The sequence below is a fragment of the Hypanus sabinus genome, chromosome 27 (genome assembly GCF_030144855.1).
Source record: "Hypanus sabinus isolate sHypSab1 chromosome 27, sHypSab1.hap1, whole genome shotgun sequence".
NCBI lineage: Eukaryota > Metazoa > Chordata > Chondrichthyes > Myliobatiformes > Dasyatidae > Hypanus > Hypanus sabinus.
The window spans coordinates 17,608,312-17,629,794 of record NC_082732.1 but is presented as its reverse complement, the minus strand read 5'-3'; the positions used below and the strand labels follow the sequence as shown (position 1 = coordinate 17,629,794).

The 21,483-nt window shown below is 42.6% G+C and overlaps 1 protein-coding gene across 1 annotated transcript in view; it reads left to right on the top strand.

The window, feature by feature from the left end:
- Nucleotides 1-1,533: 1,533 nt before the first annotated feature.
- Nucleotides 1,534-21,483, top strand: part of LOC132382017 (E3 ubiquitin-protein ligase TRIM62-like) — a 108,635-nt gene continuing 88,685 nt past the window's right edge. The window contains exon 1 of the mRNA XM_059951812.1: nt 1,534-2,491. Within this exon, the coding sequence (XP_059807795.1) occupies nt 1,886-2,491 (606 nt within the window). The 5' untranslated portion in view covers nt 1,534-1,885. The remainder of the gene's footprint in view (nt 2,492-21,483) is intronic.

Here is a 21,483-nt window from a genome sequence, read left to right as displayed (position 1 = left end):
TAGGGAAGACATTGTTTATACTGAGCCACATTTGAAGCCAAAACTTAAGTTTGATGAAAACTAACCCACTTTATCTTGTCTCACTGATTAAGCTTGGAAAAATTCTGTGAGATACCAAGATAAAACTGTTTGGTCCTAAACAACAAGGAACTAGGAACAGATTTAAAGAGCAGATTTAATCAGGCAAATTCTTTTTGCATTATTCCATGAAAGCTGTCGGGTAATATTAACACACCAATATGTGCTAACTAAATCTACAGGACTCATAAACATCTATTAATAATAGCCATGTAATTACTCCTGACCCTAGAAGGCAGCTTCTTTGATGCTATTTTGAGTGCATCACAGCTAAACTCCACTGTTTGCTCGAACAATTCCATGTAGGCTCATTTATTACCTGACAGAGGTGCAGAACCTATTTAACTTTGGCATTCTGAGGATATAGAGGCAAATCGTATCATAGTTTCTGGCATCTGGCCAACTCGCCACAGTTGAGGGAATGAACCAAGGAAATGCCTTTGTCTGTGTCTCGCTGGTTAATTGGTTTGAGTGTGGTAAGTCTATCGAGTAGCAGAGTGGTTTGGTTAGTACACCTGCTGTCTTACAACTCCAGAAACCTGGATTCAATTCTGAACTTTAATGCTGTCTGAGTGGACATTCTCTCCGTGACTGTGAGGGATACCCCTTAACATTTTTTAGAATTTATTTCGAAATTCTGCTCCAATTTCTTTGTGTTTTATTTAGAGATACAGCACAGTGAGAGAAACCACACCATTTACACCCATCTACTAACCCATACATTTTTTGAACTGTGGGAGGAACCGGAGCACCTCGAGGAAACCCACGTGGTCACGGGGAGAAAGTGCGAACTCCTTGCAGCGGGAAATGAACCCTGGTCACGGTTGATGTAAAGTGTTATGCTCTCCGATACGCTGCCGTGCTGCGCCACATCCCAAAGACGTGCAGTTTGTTTGGTTAATTGGTAACTATGAATTGGTCCTTTTGTTTCAGTTTCCTGTGGAATCGGTAGGGAGAAGGAATGAAAAAAAATAGGATCAATAAACCGGTGTTTGGTGGTCTGAAGGTCCTGTTTTCATGATCTCATTCTCTATCATACATTTTCTGTGTTCATATAATATTAAAAAGCCTATTTTAAAATCCTGCTGGACAATTAAGACTGATGGTTTGTAAATGTATTGTTTAAATGAAAAAGTTCATGATGACACATTATGAAATCTTCTGCAATCTCCAAACTTCTGCTGGAGTCTATCATCTCCATCCAGACAATAACAACGGGTCGTTTTCATACATTGCAGTGCTGTGACCAAGAATTCCTCTTTGACCCTGTGGCCACTTGACAAGCAGGTGGTTTGAAATTTAACTGACAGGCCCCCGTATCTCCATGGAAGTCTGAATTTGGGCTGTTTGTCCCTGGAAGGAAGCAACTGTCGGAATCTGTGGTAGATTATCACGCAGAAAGGAAAAAAAGGAAACCTTAAATGCATAATCTAAAATTACATTCACAAGGGTTGCACTGATTCAAAAAGGAAAAGGCCAAATTTTGAATTGAAGTCGGGAAATTCCTCAAACAAAAGGTGCTGGACCTTGGTCATTGATTTGGAAATTAACTCGCGAGGGTAAATCAGCCGGACTTTCACCGATCGTGGTTAAGAATCTGTATTTTCCCTTTTTTTTAATGTAGCGAATCCGATCGCAACATGAATGTAACACAATCGAGGCGAAACCACTTCCCGGGGGAGGGAAATTTACCAACAAAAGAAACACCCCCGCAAGCACATTTTAAAGGACTGGGACGGATATTTTTTATATCGGATTGCTGATTTCATCACTTCAGCAAACGATAAGGCACGGCGGCGTTCTGATAATGCCCAGGCTCAAGAAATCTGTGCTGGTTTCCCCTCCCCGTGCCTCAGGTGCCAGTTTGGCGCTTTCCAGAGGAACACTTCCTGGAATGAAATTGATCACGAATAAGGACAATCGCGGAGAGAATTTGACACGGGAGCGGCCTGGAGGGAGAGTAGTCGCATACTTGAACCATACCAAGACCTGCCAGCCCTTTGCCCCCATGGCTTGCAGCCTTAAAGACGAGCTTCTGTGCTCCATCTGCCTGAGTATTTACCAGGATCCAGTGAGCTTTGGCTGCGAGCATTATTTCTGTAGGAAGTGCATCACCGAACATTGGAACAGGCAGGATCACAGCTCTCGAGACTGCCCCGAGTGCAGGAGGATCTTCCGAGATCCTCTCCTCTCCCCGAGCCTCAAGCTGTCCAACATCGTGGAGAGGTACAGCGCCTTCCCGCTGGACGCCATCCTGCAAGCGCAGAGGAACTCCTTCCCCTGCAAGGACCATGACAAAGTCAAGTTGTTCTGTCTGAACGACAAATGCCTGGTGTGTTTCTTCTGCGACGAGCCCACTCTGCACGAGCAGCACCACATCACCAACATCGACGAGTCCTTTGAAGAAATCCAGGTAAATCTAGCTTTCTGGCTCCGGGTTTTCCGGAAAATAAGAACGCACGGGTTTAAAGGGGCAAGAACCCAAAAGAGAGGCGAAGCGTCCCCCTACAAGCGCCGGGGTTAATCTTCACTGTATTTCGTGCATGTATTTGAATAATCGCGTGATGTTTATTAAACAGAGATCTTAAACAACCAACGTTGTAGAGAAGAGGGGAAAGATGGGCTGTAAGTGACGGTCATTGTCCCGAGATCCATTAAATCAAAGGGCAAAAATACTCCAGAATTACCCAAACATGTTGTTGCGCGGCAAATGTTTTACAGTTTTAAAGTCTGAGATTTCAGTTAACTCCATATTCGTACAGACAATAGCTTCATGGAAAGTCTCAAACCCTCCCTTATTGGGGGTTGGAAAGAGGGGGTGTATGTATTAGGCCAGCAAAAACATGACATGCTCGTCACGCTGAGTTGATATTAAGAGGGGCATCCTTTTGTAAAAGTACAAAAGAAATGTGCGTTTGCATTGTGACCGCACAGTTCAGAATTAAACGTCGCTGCTTGTCCCTTAGCTGCCGAAAGCGCCGGAGCTTCCTGGTGAGGGAAGCGGTGCCGAGCTGGAGAGATTATGATTTGCGGTTAAACATAGCAGAAAAACGCTGGGGGGGGGGGGGGGGGAAACTCGGCGACTCAGGCAGCGTCTGAAGCAGAGAGAACGTTTCAGGTCAAAGTCTTTTGGGTAGACCTCGACCTGTGGGCACTGCATATCAGCCCAGCCTGGGTCTAGTCTCCAACCCAAAGCTGTGAATTTGCAGCTTGGGGCGACGCCTTTAGAACTGGTGTGGCCAAGGGCGATTTCCTACTCCCGTAAGGGTCCGGAACTCGTTATGGCATCGTTGGTGTGAATCATGTGGAAGCCTTGCTTATACCCAGCAAGATCCCATAACCAAAGATTCGACAGTGAGCAGTTGGGCTATTACACCTGGGAGATAAACGCAACTGAGTGTTCCAAGAACTCCTAACCTGTTAATTTTCAAAGCCATGCTTCTTTTGCCCACCCAGAACTATGGACAGTGATTGATTTAAAAACCCATCTGAAAGAAGGTGCTGCCAATAATGTAACATTTAATTACTGCTGGTGTGTTTTTGTGCTTAGGCCTTTGCTCAGGAATTGAACTAGTATCCTTTCCCTCTGAGGCCGGTCACCAATGCCTGACACAGTTTAGCCCACAGGACAGGGGAAGGAGTATAGGGTGTTGGGTTTCTTGGCTTGCTTGTCCCTCCAGTTCATGTCCCCTTCCACAGCTTTATCTTTTTAAGTTAAATAAGTGAACTGATGGGCTTGGTGCCCATTTACTGATAATATTATCTGGTATATTTCCAGCGTTTCCAGCTATCCTGTTAACTCTCTGTAGAGATCGCTGTGTGTTGTTGTGGTGGAATGTACTGCTTGTTGCGTGCCTGCATTTGATTCCAGCTACCTGGGCTTCCAGATCATTGTTCAAGAAAGTAAATGTATACAGTAGAGATGATGGGTCATCTGCTTGCCTTTAGAAAGGTCCAACCAGTTAGTCCAGTTTCTTGCCAGTTATTATGTCTAATTTTGTCTTCCCAATCTTTGCTAAGTCTTCAGGTGTCACTTCTTCAAGTATCATTACAATGTGTTGTTTAGTGGATTGAATAACTTTAATGAACTGTTGTTTATATCAGTGTTTCCTAGCTTGGAATCTTGTGCTGATAGAACTTGTCTGCTTCAGAAAATCAGTGGTTCCTTTCCATCCACTGCTCCTGTTCCTTGTCGCCACTTACAACTCACCACCTTGGAGTTCAGTGACTATCTCTCATACGCTGATGGCATCCTGCCTGCTTCAGTGTTTCTGCCTTCCTGATTTTCTGTATGTTGTCTATGGTCTATCCCTGATGTCTGTTACATCTGCATTTTTAAATATAAGTCCATCCCACCTCCTCCGTAGCGCCTTCCAGTACTTGGTACATTTTACTTTCCACTCCATGATGGTGAAGGCTGGGCCGCACCTTTACTTGAGCCATTCTTCCCAGTCTCATTAAATGGTCCTTTCTTTAGGTGTCAGCCTTGAAGCTGGTCCAGGTACAGGGCATTATGGTTAAACCTGATCTATCCCTTCATCCAATGAGTGAAGCAATGGTTATTGATCATGATAGGGGAGACTCAGCATTTCTGGTACCCTCTACTTGGCTCAGAGCTGAGTGAATATAAGCTGCTTCTGTGATTACTGCCTTAATTTGGATTAGTTTGTGGCCAGGAATTGAATCCTGATGTGTGGATCTTGGGAACCTGTTCCACTCTGGCCAGTATTTGTTTAAATGCAGAGCTTTCCATTGAATTGCTTGGATTTAGATGGTTTGCATAAATGAATAATTTTGCTTTATTCTTTAAAAGAGCTTCCTAAAGTCATAAATGACCACCACATATATTTCAAGGAAATGTCCTTTCTTTCTTGCATCCATAAGGTGTAGGAGCAAAATTACACCAATTAGTCCATCAAGTCTTCTCCGCCATTTGATTATTTTAAATGTATTTTCCCCATCAATCCTATTCTCATACCTTCTCCCCATAATCTTCGATGCCCTTGCTAATCAAGAACATATTAATCATTGCTTTAAATAGAAGAACATAACATAAGAACATAAATAGGAGCAGGAGTAGGCCATCCGGCCGATTGAGCCTGCCCCGACATTCAATAAGATCATGGCTGATCGGTCCGTAAACTCAGCTCCATCTACCTGTCTTTTCCCCACAACCCATAATTCCCCTACTATGTAAAAATCTATCTAACTGTATCCTAAATATATTTAGTGAAGAAGCCTCAACTGTTTCCCTGGGCAGAGAATTCCACAGATTCACCACTCTCTGGGAAAAACAGTTTCTCCTCATCTCCATCCTAAATCTTCTCCCCTGAATCTTGAGGCAATGTCCCCTAGTTCTAGTCTCACCTACCAATAGAAACAACTTTCCTACTTCTATCTTATCTATCCCTTTCAAAATTTTGTATGTTTCTGTAAGATCCCTTCTCATTCTTCTGAATTCCAGAGAGTATAGTCCCGGGCGACTCAATCTCTCCTCAAAGGTTAACCCCTTCTTCCCTGGAATCAACCTGGAGAACCTTCTCTGCACTGCCTCCAAAGCCAGTATATCCATAGCTTCCACAACTGTTTATGACAATATATTCCACAGATTCACCAACCTCTGGCTAAAGAAATTCCTCCTGACCTCTGTTCTTGAGGGACAACCTTCTACTCTGGGACTGTGCTGTTCGGTAGACTCTCCTTCTATTGAAAGCATTGTCTCGACATCTGTTCTATCCAGGCAGTTCAATATTTAGCAGTTTCAATGAGATTCCCTCTCATTCTTCTAAACTCCAGTGAATACAGTCCCGGAGTCATCAGTTGCTCCTCGTACATTGATACTTTGATTCCTGGAATTATTCTTGTAAGTCACCTCTGAGCTCTCTCCAATGCCAGCCCACCCTACCTTAATTATGAGGCCAAAAACTGTGCACAATACTCCAAATGCAATCTGACCAATACTTCATTAAACTCAACATTACATCTTTACTTTTATATTCTAGTACTCTGGAAATGAATGCATCCATTGTTAAATACACTGACTAGGCTGACCTTGTATGAGGTCCCAATACCATGGTGTAAAGTATTCAGTTCATAAAGCCCTCCTGTGAAATAAGCTGAATTCAGAAAGAGTTTGTTGCCTTGGTTCCAGGCATGCACCAACTCAATTGTTCGCCAATATTACTTATTCTACTATTACTGACATCCCTATTTTCCCCTTCCTATTATGATCTTGTCTAAAATACAAACTACAGAAGCAGATTTGTGTGGATATTGCAAATTCCTCAGACATCTGTTTTTCCCCTTTCCAAGATGTTGAGCAATTGAGAATACTTGGCCAACAACTAACTTCATATCTTTTGATTTACTGTAGTCCTAATACAAGTATTATTTGCTTTTAAACTTGTTCTCTGTCCAGCCACCTTTCCTACTTATAATCCTGAGATGATCTACATATGCAGGGAGGTTCGTGCAAAAAAGAATCTGGATTATTGGCTAGTTGTTCAAGGGGACTGAACTTTGTGGACCAAGTCAGTGTCACTATCCATCTCGTCCGGTAACATGAAAATGCTGCTACAATCTTGTTACCGTATTGACCAGTATCTTGAAATTTGCACTCTTTTCTGAACTCTGTCATGGGAAGTGATTGCCAGGCAGACCAAAAAAAAAAGGTTCTGCAATGTTCTTAAAACTTAGGAGAGGGAAGTTGATGCTCCCAATGACTCTTTGGAATTGGTGGTCCATGATGACACAGTGGAGAGGAGGGGGTATTAAGGATGATCACAGAGTACTTGCAACTCCATACTTTGAGATCAGGTGAAGGATCTTCCATTTATTTCTTCTCCCTTCTTTCTTCACACCCAGGAAGCACAGTTCTCTAGAAGATCAAGAATGATGCTTGTTTTTCCTTTTGACCTGTCTAGTGTATAGAAACTGAGACCCAGTGTCCAAGTGTTCCTTCCAGAGCTCCATTGAACAAGAAGAGATCTATTGAACAGCTTTGCTTTCATTGACAGTGGGTTGATTGAAATGTTGAGCAGTGACATGCAATGATTAACAGAAAGATAGTAAGATGAAGAACCTCATAATTACAGTGAAAATATTGCTGTGGATCAGAAGTCTGTTTAGTTCTGAATTGTTCAGAGTGCTGTCATGGAACAGGCTGCCAGAAGAAGTGATTGAGGTAGGAACATTTACTCAATTTAAAAGACATTAGGACAGGTATATGGATAGGAAATGTTTAATGAGATATGGGCCAAAGGTAGACATTTGGGAGTAACTTGCTTGGCATGGAGAAGTTAGACTGAAGGGTTTGTTTCATAGTGAGAACTTTGCATCCATATACTGGGCAGAAATAGAACCATAAAGTGAAAGGTGGAAAGAGTGTACCACCTCACAAGTCACCCAGCTGACCACCCTCACGTGCTCCATCTGTAGAAAAGTTGGCTGCCTTTGAACTTACGAAACCAGAGAAGAAGCAAGTCATCCTTTAGGAGGTAGACAAAGAAAGTGCTACTCTGTAAACATACATACATAGGAATTGGGAATAACTCACAATATACTGGCGGATCATAGCAGGTCAGGCAACATCTGTAGAGGGGAATAAACAGTTGATATTTTGGCTGAGACCTGATACGTCAACTGTTTATCACATTCTATAGACACTGCCTGACTTGTTGAGTTCCTCCAGCATTTTGTGTGTGTTGCTCTGGATTTTCAGCATCGGCAGAATCTCCTGTGCTTAAAGAAGTGGATGTTCTTTACTTTACTATTTGCCCCTTTGTGACAGCCAACAGAGGTTTGTTATCCAAAAATAAGTTGTGACTTGTCTGTTTTGAGCAACTGCATAGTGACTGCATAGACATGTTTACTTTAGGCTGGAGATGGGAAGTCTGTGGGCTGTATATATAAAATTAATGATCACATTAGCTTACATTCATTAGTGTTTTAATTATTGGTATGAGAGGCACAGAAGTTGTAACCCAGGCAAACCAACAAATTCTAGCCAGTAAACTTGAGATGTTTATAGTTTGCTTTCACCAAAAATGGGCTAATTCCACATTGTCTGGCCTGCCAGACAAAGCTAAAATTCTGGTCTACAGCCAGCATTCTCTTAGGAGTTACGAGCTTCTGGCCTAACATGGAACTCATTCCTACAGTCTATTCTTCTCCTTATAAATAGTACTTCCTAGGACTTGCTGTGGTGCTGTATTTGGCTGAATGTGTTTATGAATTTTCAACTGTACTTTTGGTGTTTCACTTCATGCACTATGGGAATTGCAAGATTTTTTTTGGAAGAGTGTGCAAATATATTTTTAAAAATTTGAGTCGCTAATCTCTAATTTATGTCATCTTGTGTGTTTTGTGGCTTTAACAAGGAAACTTGCAACCCAAAGCAACTATCTGCTGGAAGAACTTTGGGTTGAGCACCATCTATGGGAGGAAAGGAATTGTCAGCGTTTTGGATTTTGACCTACATAGACATTGTTTATAAGGATACATTGTGGGTCATGGTATAAACTGTCCTCTGCCCTGCTTTGAGTAATGCTAAAAGCTCTGCTGCAAGCAACTGGGGCAGCATGGTAGTTAGCTCAACACTTTGCAGTACCAGTGAAGTGGCTTCAATTCCTGCCGCTGTCTGTAAGGAGTTTGTACGTTCTCCCTGTGACCTGGTTTCCTCTGGGTGCTCCGGTTTCCTCCCACAGTCCAAAGATGTACCAGTTGATAGGTTCATTGGTCATGGTAAATTGTCCCTTGATTAGATTCGGGTTGGATCTTGGGGGTAGGGGGTTTCTGGGCGGTGCAGCTGGAAGTGTTTATTATGGGCTGTATCTCAATTAATTATACATTGCTTGGTTTAGTTACCTTGCATCGGTGGATGCGTTCATTGGGGCAGTGAGTAGGTGGAGCATGAGAACTCAACGGGTAAAGAGCCTCAGACAAGAGAAGCCCTGCAGATGCTGGCAATCAAAAATGCTGCTTGGCCTGCCGAGTTCCTTCAGCACTGTGCTGGTGAAGGGTGGCTATGGTCATTACAGCCCTATTTTTCTTGTGGTTCAGTTGAGAACACTTGGAAGGTCTGACGTTCGAGTACAGGTTTGTATCACTTCAGCTGAAGTAAGAATGAGGGGACTATATAATATGTGGTTAGGAAAAGATCACTGAACTGCTAATGCAATGAAACCTGCAGAGCTGTCTTCACCAGAGGGCCTGCAACAATTGAAGAAGACGGCTTTCTACCAGCTTCTCGGTGGTAGTCAGGGATGAGTAATAAATGTTGGAAATGCTCACATAAACAAACAAGTGATATAATTGCTTGATCATAAACATGAGAAGGTCTGCAGACACTGAAAATCCAAAGCTGGAGGAACTCAACAGTGCAGGCAGCATCTATGGAAATGAATAGACAGTTGATGTTTCAAGCTGAGACCCTTCATCAGGACTGGAAAGGAAGGCGGTGGGGAAGGTGCCACAATAAAAACATGTGGGGTGGGGTGGGGATGGAAAGAAGGCTAGCTGGGAGGTGATGGGTGAAGCCAGGTGGCTGGGAAAAGTTAAGGGCCTGAGAAGAAGGAATCTGATAGGAGAGGAGAGAGGACCTTAGGAGAAAGGGAAGGGGGAGGTGATAGGCAGGAGATCATTTCAGGTCACCTTCCCTTGGGAATGTTGAACTGCACACACGAGGAAATCTGCAGATGCTGGAAATTGAAACATCACACACAGAATGCTGGTGGAACACAGCAGGCCAGGCAGCATCTATAAGGAGAAGCACTGTCGACGTTTCGGGCTGAGACTCCTCGTCAGGACTAACTGAAAGGAAAGATAGTAAGAGAGTTGAAAGTAGTGGGGGGAGGGGGAATGTGAGCTGTAGTGGCTTTGCCCAACCCATGTTCCCCTGGCAGTCAGCATTCACTGGCTGCTTTCAGAAGAACGGAATCGTTTGGGCAGTGTACCTGTGGCCCCCGTGGTGGAACTGTAACACAGCTGGTGTTGACGCTCTTAGGAAAAAAGATGACCTTTATTTGTCACATGTACATTGAAGCATACAGTGAAATGTGTCGTTGACGTCAGAATATATCAGCAGAGATTGTGCTGGGCGTGGCCACATCAAAAGAGAGTTGAAGGAGGGGAATTTAAAAAAAGAGAAAAAAAAATCTGCTTGAGCCTCAAAACACGGAGGTTTCTAGGCAAGCATTTTGTAAATTCTAAAAGGGGTGAAGTTTAGAAGAAGCAACAATTTTAGGGCTATTACATTACAAAAGATGTGAATTTTGCAAGCAGCTTGGTGTTGACGTGGTGATGAGTGTGTTTGCCTGTGCACATTAGAATTGATTGCAGTGCTGAGAGCTTCCGGATTTGTGCCCCATCCTGTCTTTCTGTTGTTTCGGTGCTTGAATACAGTTTCAAAGCTATATTTATTAGGGGGATGGAGATGAAGCTTCAGAATTTCCTTAAGGGAGTCAAAAACTGACAACGCTATTGTTATTTGATGTATGCACCCTGGCTGCACAATCCAGCACAAGCCACTGTGCATTGATATAAAGGAAAGGCTTGCAGCTTTATCAGACGTCTCCAACAATTTGGAGCACTTTGTACGTGAAGTGCTTTGCAGTGTGCTTGTCAGCTAAACACAGTAGTACGCCATGCATTCACCTCGCACTCTAGCTCCTGAGTGTATTATGGCTTGTGCCCCTGCGCCAGACTGAGGATGCCTTGCCTTTCTGCGAGTTGGTCCTTTGTCTCACGACGCTGCTGGTACCATTTGGAGGAAGTGTCCCCGGCAACATTCCCTCTCTCAGTTGATCCCAGTGATGGCGGGCTACCCCGACAACGTGTTTTGTTGCTGCTGGTGGGCTCTTGCTCTGCTGGGCTGTCCAGGAGGGATTGCAGAGATCGGGGCCTCATAATTACATTTTCCATATGGCTTTTGAGTTGTTGGGCCCTGTGTTGCTCTCACCATATGGAGTGGCTCTCCTGGCAGAATGCAGGGAGACGTCGGACTGTGATAGGGGAGAGCTGGCTGGAGTGGGACCTTGAGTGTTTGCACTTACTGTACCTTGCAAAGCTGTGTTTAACACATAATTTTCCTGAGGAAGCCGAAGGCATTTGGAACCAATTTACATTCCTTCTGGTGCTGAAGGAACAGACACGATCAAGATACAAACCAGCCTCTCATTTTCCTCCTAAATATTTCCACTTGGCTTTGTGTCCCTACTGAAGCAACTGAATCTTGCTGGGGTTTGTACCCATAGTCACCATACTCCTTTGTTACCTCTGCCAGTTGGTTACATCTGAAGTGTGGTAATGACTACTAGATTCCTGCTCAACAAAGCCAAAACATTTACCGTCTCCGTCACTAATGTCTGTCTTGCCTACACCTGGAGTGGGGATGGGAAAGAAATCTGAATATAACACTTTCTATTGGTGTGTAATTAAGAGCACCTTTTCAAGGGGCCACTATTCTCGTCATATCAGTAAACATGGCAACCAATTTGTTCTCAGCTAGGGACCAAAAATGAGAATGAGAAACGGTTGGTTAACCTTGGGTGTTGGTAGCTGAGGGAAGTAATCCTGTGTGGGAAACCATCTGATGTCCAAAGGTTTATTTTTGCAGAGCAGGTAGATTGAACCTTGTCTCATTTGAAAAATCAGGCTGTGAGAGGAAGAATGAAAGCAGCATTGGAGATAAAATGTTGTTCTAATCCATTTGCTCCAGTTAATCCAGGATGTTTTGGCCTAATGCTTCCTTTTCTGGAAAATTCTGTTTGCTCTGGTGAAAGTGGATTTAAAAAACATTCATGCCTTTGTTGGAAAAATTGAAATTTTAATTGCAAAACCCAGCTGCAATGCTGAGAACAAGTGTCACTTCTTTTTGCTATCATATTTTCACAAGTATGTGATTTAGAGAAAATCAGTAATTAAACTTGAAGGAGCCTGTCGACATCCATAAACCATGAGCATGCAGCTTGGCTGATATAATGGCTGCTTTGCAACCCCACCATTTTTAAATTAGGGCCTTGTCTCCAATCTGGCAGACATTCCCCTGTGTGTTCTGTGTCAGGAGTGCTCAAAGTATCATATTACTGAATGAGAAACATTCCTAGTATGGGGCAAATTATCATGTAAATTTCTGTTGAAATATTATTTTGTGCAGGAGTGTTTAGTTGTTTTCTCTATCCTGATGGAGCTGCATCACAACAGAGTTCGAGAATAGAAGTTCGAGCACACAACAGAGTTCGAGAATGTGTGCGTGTGTGCGCGTGTGTGTGCGTGTGTGTGTGTGTGTGTGTGTGTGTGTGTGTGTGTGTTTAACTGAAGTCATGAGCACACTGATTCCTGAAACCTACTGAATACGGAAAAGCCTCGATAGAGTGGACATGAAGAGGATGCTTCCATTAGCAGGAGAGGAGGCTAGGATCTGAAGGTGTGCCTTTTAAAACTGAGATGAGACGGAATTTTTCCACCTCAGGGTGGTGAATCTCTGGAATTTGTTGCGGTGGAAGATCAGTCATTGGGTGCATTTAAAACAAGAGATAGATATGCTTTCGATTGGTGGAGACATTAAGGAACATGGGAGATGAGACTGACTTTAATATGATAAAATGGAGTCTTAGCCTCACAAGGAAATCTGCAGATGCTGGAAATTCAAACAACAACACACAAAATACTGGTGTAACACAGCAGGCCAGGTGGCATCTATAGGAAGAAACACTGTTGACGTTTCGGGCCGAGAAGGATCTAGGCCCGAAATGTCGACTGTACTTCTTCCTATAGATGCTGCCTGGCCTGCTGTGTTAGACCAGTATTTTGTGTCTTAGCCTCACAATCTACCTTGTTATGATCTACCACTTTATCATTTACTGGCACTGCAATTTTATAATATCTTTTACACTTCAATCTTGTTTAACCATATTCTAGCTCAATGTTCTGTTTAATAATTTGATCTGTATAAATAGTATGTTTATAATCTGCCAATAGAACGATGGAAGCTATGGTCGAATGGCAGAGCAGTCTTAGTCTGAATAGCCTAAGCCTGCTGGGGAAAATAAAACTCCAAAATAACTCCAAGGTATATCTATTTTAAATAGAAACCTAATCAGCAGGAGCAATTAATACCCAATTAATTATTATTTTATAATGAGTGAAAGCCTGCACACTATGTAAAGGAAATGTTTGAGTGCATAATCATAGGGCTTGTCTGAAAGATGTGTCAAATATAATGTTATTTTGTCTGTACCTCATGCCTCTAATTAATTTTCATACTTTTACTATAATAAAGGTGCTTGTTGGCTAACCTGTATAGTTTGGATTCCCAGTGTGTGTAACCTTTTTTTTTCTGATTCTTGCCTCACTGTTGCTTTTACACTGGACAATTTCATGATGGCTTACAGACCCCCCACCCCCTCCCCACAGTTACTCAGTTCACACTGCAACAGTTCGGCCTGTTCCCCACAGCCAATGTGTGTGTGTGTGTGTGTGTGTGTGTGTGTGTGTGTGTGTGTGTGTGTGTGTGTACACCTCTCAGTAAAAACGCCTGTGGTTCACTCCTTTAATCCAATACAACACTCAATGACTCTACGAGCTATAACTCTGTACAAACCTTCACATCTGCAGAAACATATTTTGCAGGTCTGTGTCATGACCTTGATGGTGTTAACTTTCATTGTGCTCTTGCTCGAGGCTAATGAATCCATTCACGTGATCTGGAATATTTTAATGGATCCTCCTGACCAGCAGCTTAGCCACCAACTCCTGCTGTAACTTTTAGAAACCTCTGTGTACAGATCCAGAAACTTTAATGTTGCATTACCCATCCTTCCTTGTGTAATTTTTCTCATTACTAAATCGCCCAGTTTGACATGAAGGACACTGTTTCAATTAGACGGTGGTTTTTGTTGGGTGGAGGCAAATGGAGGGGACTGTACCACATCTAGTTCAATTACCACAACCCATTAACTTTAAATCTAGTGAAAGTGCAATGAAAACTTAGCACAGTTACTAGCAAAATGTGTTGCCTTAAAGGTCAGTGAGCACCATTTTAAAATCAGAAATGGGATACTTTGCTGCTCTGAGGTTGGTTTTTTTAAAAATATACCCATATCTACACATCGTTGAGCAACAGTGCTTCAAGATTTGGTTTTTAGTTTATTGACCTCAGTTTTGATGATGGCATGAAAGTTGACTTCTCTAACTTCCAGTAATTCTCCCCCCCCCCCCTCTCTTTTTCCATTCCCCACTCTGACTACCCTCTTATCTCGGACTTTTCTCCTCACCCACCCATCACCTCCCTCTAGTGCCCCTCCTCCTTCCCTTTTTCCCCATAGTCCACTCTCCTCTCATCAGATTCCTTCTTCTGCCTTTACCCTTCCACCAGCTTCTCACTCCCCCCACCCCACCCTCCACCCACCTTCCCTATCACCTGCCAGCTTGAACTCTTTCCCCATATTCTGGCTTCTTCCCCCCCACCCCCTTTTGGAGTCCTGATGAAGGGTCTTGACCCGAAACATCGACTGTTTGTTCCTTTTCATAGATGCTATCTGACCCACTGACCTCCTCCAGCACTTTGCGCGTGTTGATCCGGAACCCAGGATCTCATGTTGTTGACCTAATTTTTGGTTTTGGACACCAACACGGATGCTTCGCTTGGATAAAGGAGGTTCTTGCCCAAGAGAAAAATCATACGAGGATTTTTTTCTTGATCATCATCTGGTACTTCTCACTGTTTGTTGTAAGCTCTGGGCTTGCTTGCAGTATTTCCCATGGCTGAGCAGTGTTCTGGCACTGTTGTATTCAAGTTATTGGAGCCTACAGGAAAGGTAGAGACAAGCCAAACATCTGGCATCAAATCTGAGTGTTACCTAGAGATAATATTATTTTGTGAACTTCCATTAAAGTGTCTGGTTTGCAGTATTGCTATGATGCCATCAACTCTTCGGGATACGCGGTTTTGATTTATGAAGTCTTTTGCACTGGAAGGGACAGAGCCTCTCTCTGTGCAGAGGAGCACTGAGTTTTATCATTTTCCTTCTCACCTGTCCCTCTAATGTTTTATGTACTTCATTACTAAGGATGGATAGAGTACACTAGTCATCGCATCTTTTTTATTACATTGGCCGATGCCTTTGATGAAAATTACTTGCAGTAAATCAAGTTTTGACAGGGAAAAGTATAAAATGGCATTACAAATCGAGTCAGAATAAGATGCTCCTTAGCTTGTGTACGTGGACCAGACAAAAATGATTCGGGAGCCCTCATCCACTGAGGGGACTGGGGATCAGAGAGCAAAGTGTTTCCCTGCTCTGCAAAGACGACACGATCTGCACCAGCCATGTCAAACTACAATCTGCTGTAGTAAGATGGCTCTGAAGCCTTTTATTGGCAGTACAGACCTCGTTCGCAAGAAGCGAAGTAGCTGTGTTTCCTGTGCCAGTGGAGCGCTTCTGAGATTTCTAGTGCAAGGACCATTCTAGGCAACAAAATATGCTTTGGGAAGAAGTTTTTGGGGTTATCTGTTGTGGCTGGGCTCTGCTGGGCCTTCCATGATGGCTGCACACTGCTACCAAGTTATAGTTGGAAGTTTCCTGTTCTCTTTTGGCCCTCCTACTTGACTTTGCCCCTCCCCCTGACCATAGACATGGGAGCAGGAAAAAGTCACTCAGCTCATCGAGTTTGCTCTGCCATTCGATCATGGTTTATTTACCCCCCCCCCCCTTCCCTCCCACCGTCAACCCTATTCTCCCACCTTCTTGCAGTAACATTTGAAGCCATTAATAATCAGGAGCCTCCGCTTTAACTAACTCCAATGACTTGGCCACCACAGCCTGATTTACCACCCTTTGGCTAAAGAATTTCATCCTCATCTCTGTTCTAAATGATGTCCCTCTGTTCTAATGCTGTTTGCTCTGGTCCCAGACTCTCCCAATAATGGAAGCATCCTCATTGCCTAACTCTACCTAGGCCTTTTAATATTTGGTAGGTCTCAATGAGGTTCCCCATCATTCATGTAAACTGAAGTGAGTACAGGCCCAGGCCTATCAAATGTAAGTAAGGCTGTTTTTAATATCTGTGCCAATTTCTTCAGAAAAAAATGGTAATGGTTCTTGTATGAATCACTGAAGTTATGTTACTTGTCACACAGCCTCAGAATAGAAGGTGTCCTTTTAGAACAGAGGTGATGAAGAATTTCTTCAGCCAGAGAGTGGTGAATCTATGGAATTCTTCACCACAGGCAGCTGTGGAGGCCATCTTTATGTACATTTAAGGCAGAGGTTGACAGAGGTTGATTGGTCGGGGTATGAAGGGTTATGGGCAGGAGATTGAGTTTGAGAGGAAAATTGGATATGCCATGATGAAATGGTGGAGCAGGCTTGATGGGCCAAATGGCCTAATTCTAACCTATATCTTATAGTCTAAATGCTCCTCGTATGTCAACCCTTCCATTCCTGGAATTATTCTTGTAAACTTCCCCTGGGGGGCCTCCAATGCCAGCATATCGTTGCTCAGACAAGGAGCCCAAAACTACTATGATACTGTTCGGTTTTAAGGATGCCTAGGTCTGGGTGATCAAATCTGATTTCCAATGGGGTTTTAGAGACAGGGTTACCACAGCCTGTATGTGTGAAAGGCAACACCTTCAGTATTGGAAGGTAGAATATTGCTTTCACGGCAGAGCTGGGGCATAAAGGCTTGCACCTGTTCAGCTGCTGGACTAGCGGAGCGCAACAGAAATTGGAAAAGCAGGAACATTTCTGTGTCTCTTTTTTTTTGAAGAACCATATAATTAATACAAGTAGTGAAGGAATGTGAATGGAATGAAAACAATCCCATTGCAAATTGAACTTGATCCATGCTTTGTTTTCCACTTCTGTGTAAAGTGTACTGTAAAGGGTGTGTTTGTTTGTGGTTTTGGAAATGCCTCTATGTTAGGGCAAAAATGCCAGATATGTTGGTATTTAGTGCTGCAAATTAATATCTGCCGGAAAAAAATCAGATATTAGATGTTGCAGAATCAGAAGAAGTTACCACAATGTTTCAATGGCAACGTTGAGTATCTCCATATATTAAAGAGGAGAATAAAATTGGAGAAGATCTAGGTTATTTGTTTATTTTGGAGGGGGTGGGTGGGAGTGGAGGAATAAAACTGATGGCTCTAGATGTGTCATTTCCAAGGACTTGTTCTCCCTGTTCTGTTTTTTACCCCTCCCTTGCATTGTGTTTCAGTGGAAACTATGACTGCTGAGCCCGATCCAGTCCTGGCCGAGGGACAGATTTGTATGCTCCAGGGGAGATAGCAGGCTGCTTGTGAAGGATCCCAATCTGGATCCTCACGTATTTTCCCCTTTCTCTCCCACTGCCTCTTGCATTCACTGAGTTTTTGAAGCTAATGTGACGTCTCCATCGTTTATACCAGTAACTCCATCTCTAAGTGCACTATGTGGTCTATGTGTGAAAAAACTTGATTGAGCCATTTTGTCAGGCCATGGTAATTTCTATAGTACTCTAATTGCCTGCGTTACCTACCTAAAATCTGTTGATCTGTGCCATGAAAGTCTTGATTTATGCAGTACTCACATTTGTCTTTCCGCTTTCTGCTACCCTTTGTGTATCGTTTAAGATTTTTCTTTTCCCATTTTTCTGTCTATTTACGGTTGTGGTTCCCTCTTTTCCTCAGGGTTTTCTTCAGATGGCCATACAGTAGATCCTCCCTCCAAGTTATAAACTTGGAGGAATCCACACTGAAATTGTGCAATGTGTTTTCCATGATTTAGGCCTTCCTTAATTCTGGTGAATCTTTGCCCCATGGATGTGGGGCCTAAAGCAAAATTTGGGTCTCCAGATAAAGCCTTACCAAATATATCCTCCTTTAGACTTCGAAATTCAAGGATAGAGATCTCCACACTTTACAGTCCCTCCTTATTCAGAAAGTATCAGGAATTGTCTGTTTTACCGAAGTAGCCAATGATTTAATTTTCTTAACCCATTGACCACAATTTTGTGACTCTTTTCATCTTGCACACATTTGGGTTATTGTGGCTCTTAATTTAGTACAACCTAACAATTTAGATAATACAACTTGTTCTTCCTTCCTTCAAACCATTTAATTTAAAATAATGAAGGGTGGGGCACCATATCAGCTTGTAGGGATCATCACTTGCCTCATATCAACACTCAAAAGTGTATTTGTTTCATCCCTGCTCTGATTTAGATTTGTATTCAGATTAGTTTATTGTTGTATACACTAGAGTACAATAAAATTGCTAGGGTATAGCTCACAGAGTAAACAGTTTTCATAGTGATAATAAATACAGTGATGAGTGCAAGAACAATGGATGGTACAAGGTATAGCAGCAGAAACTGAAGTAATTCTAATGGATGAGGTAGAATTCTGGATTTGGGAATGAGGCAGCTCCACCGGGAAGGGTGATTGGTTCAGAAGTCTGATAGCAGTGGAGAAAGATCCTTTATTGAGCCCGATCCTTCACTCGTGCCAGCTCTTGTATTTCTCCCTAGAAGGAAGAAGTGGGGAAAAGGGCAAGGCCAGGCTGGCTGGTGCTTGAAGCAATGCGTCTGATGTCTCCTGTTCCTCCGACAAATGTAGCAAAGCTGCCTGTGTTTCCTTTCTATTTGTCAACATTGTTGCATATCTGAGAAGTAATGTTGGCAGTGTTAAATCAATGTGAAGTGTATCTGAACTGTTAAATTCAAGCAAATGAGTTTAAGTGCTCAACAATGTAGCATTGGATGAAGGGCTGAGCCTTGGATTTAAGTGGGTTGTTAGACAAGGCTGTTATTCTGTCAGAGAGTATGTCTGATGCTATTGGACATGGAGGAATGTCAGAGGATGCAGGTATAGAAGATGCACACGAGCAAAGCTGGTGAAGATCTAGGATCTGCGGCAGGACATGTGGGTGGAAGGACTGAGTTCCCTTTGTTTCTCTGTGGACTGGCGGTGAAACTTGGTCTGGTTGTGACCATGTATGCTGCAGACAAACCTTCTGTCATCATATTTAACCACCTCAGCTTACTCTTCGAAATAAACTCCCCCATGCTTTAGAGTTCTTCTGTAATGCCTTTGCTATCGAACTCTCAGCTAGATTTGTGCTTCCAGCTAGATTTGTTTAATTTCCTTTTCTAGGCATAAATATGGATTCCATGACAGCTCATTTACCTTGGTAATTCTCTAGTGCATTTGGCCTCCTCGTTTTTATTCTCCTGTTGGTTTCTTTTCTCATGAAACAGACAGATTATTCTTAATTTTCGGCTCCCTTTGCTGTTTCTCTATTCCTTTCTCTTCAGTACCCCTGATTTTTCCATTTATCTTCATTACTTTTTTTACCTCTTTGGAAAGAAGTCATTAATTCCAACATAGATTTTTCTGCTTCACCAGCCAGTGCAAGCCCTTCTGTGATATTCCCGAGTTTACCATGCAGTAGAGGGATCCACGTCTTTGTTCTTTTTCCATTTTCATTTAAAAATCTTTTTTATTTGTTCTTTTCCCACAGCCATTCTAATCAGGCACTGTGATAATTGATATTTTTTTCTAAGGATGTACAGTATATGTCACCATATGCTACATTGTGTTTCATTTTCTTACAGGAAAATAATTAAATGCAATAGAATTTAAGAACAACTATGCATAAATTCTGACCGACAACCATGTGCAAAAGAAGACAGCAACAATAATACTGTGAGCATGAGTTGTAGAGTCATTAGAAGTGAGTGTTTAGGTTGTAGGGTAACACCTACAAAGAAATGTTTTCAGTTTGAAGTGAGTAAAGCTATCCCACCAGTCCCACTTTCATTCCAAGTTCTTTCCCAGTTACTTTAATATAATTGGCATTGCCCAGTAGTTTTTCAATGTTTTTCAAAATTCTGGATTCCTTTAACTGCAGCCACCATGGTTATTTTCTATTTCATGAGTTAATCGTATGTCACAGAAGTATATCTCCAAAGCCAGTGCGCCAACCGCCAAGCACACCTTCACACCTTCCCATTTCGTTCCCCACATCAACTGTTCCCAGAGCGATCACCAAATGTCTCTGCTTATAATGTTCCTATCTTGCTGCTTCCATTTATTCCATTCTATAATGCCTTTATTAGATTTATCACAGGGGAGTGATTGATACCTGTGTTGTTTCGTAATGAAGTCACTGGAGAAAAGTCACTGGCAGGTTTGTTATTCGATAAAACAAGATACAGCAGGCATCATGTGGAGGAGCTGTCAGTCAAGAGGTCTGCCTGTGCCCAGTACTACACATGCTTTATGTACTAAACATCAAAAGACAATTCCATATTTACAATGCCTTCTTTGAAACTACACACAAACTTCACACCTCCAGATTCGCACCCACACCACAGACATCGGAATGAATTTTAATCAGCATTGTCTGGTGTGGTGAACTACGTGTGCCTGTCTGGACACGCCCCCGGCTGACTGCTCCTGTGGCTCCTCCCACAGACCCCGGTATAAAGGCGATTGAGGTCTGAGCCCAGCCTCTCTGTCTCCAGGATGTAGTATGGTGGTCACTCACTGCTGGTTCCTTCTTCCAGTCAATAAAAGCCGATATCTCGCCTTACGTCTCAGAGTGAGTTATTGATGGTGCGTCATCTGGTCTGTGATTCACGGCTTTTGGGGGCCTACTTTTCATTTGAATTGAGTCCACAGTTTGCAATCAGAAGATGGGTGGCTGAGAAGTCATTTGGTGAATATAAATGCGCTACACCCCAAAACTGCTTAACAATCCGAAGCTCTCTATCTGATAGAGGAAGTGGAATTGGATACAGTTGCTGCATTTACAAGAACCATATGGGATTAGTGTAAATGAGCAAGGAAAAAGCCAGCATGCATCTGCTGGGCTGAAGGGCCTGTTTTGTTGCTGCATCACTCACTCTGTTACAGCATGGATTGGGCAGTGACATGTAGTTCCTTCTTTTCTGCCTACACCAGCTCATTACTCTGTTAACTGACAGCACCGTTGATTCACATTCCCTGCAGTGCCTCTGTTATTTATTCCGTGTTTAAACATTTATCTATTTTCAGACCTAGCTAGTTCACCTTTAAATGAAATCCATAATTTAGTACTAAAGTTCCTTTCGCTTACCTTTCATTATTACATTTATTTGGCATGTCATCCTTCAGTGACATCGATTTTAATTGATTTTAATTATTTACTGCTTATGGGATTCTCAAACGTCCCTCTCATTAATTCCTTTCATTTGTTTGAAAGAAAAAGCTTGATTGTTTCTCACTTACAATTTTCTTTGTATATGAGTACATCACTATGAAACTGCAGTACAATTCAAATATGCTCACTCTCCATTTATTCTAAATTCTTACTTCTTTGGGATTTTCACTCTGTTTCCAGCCTATTCCACCATGCTCTTGGCTGCGGCCGTGGATTTTCC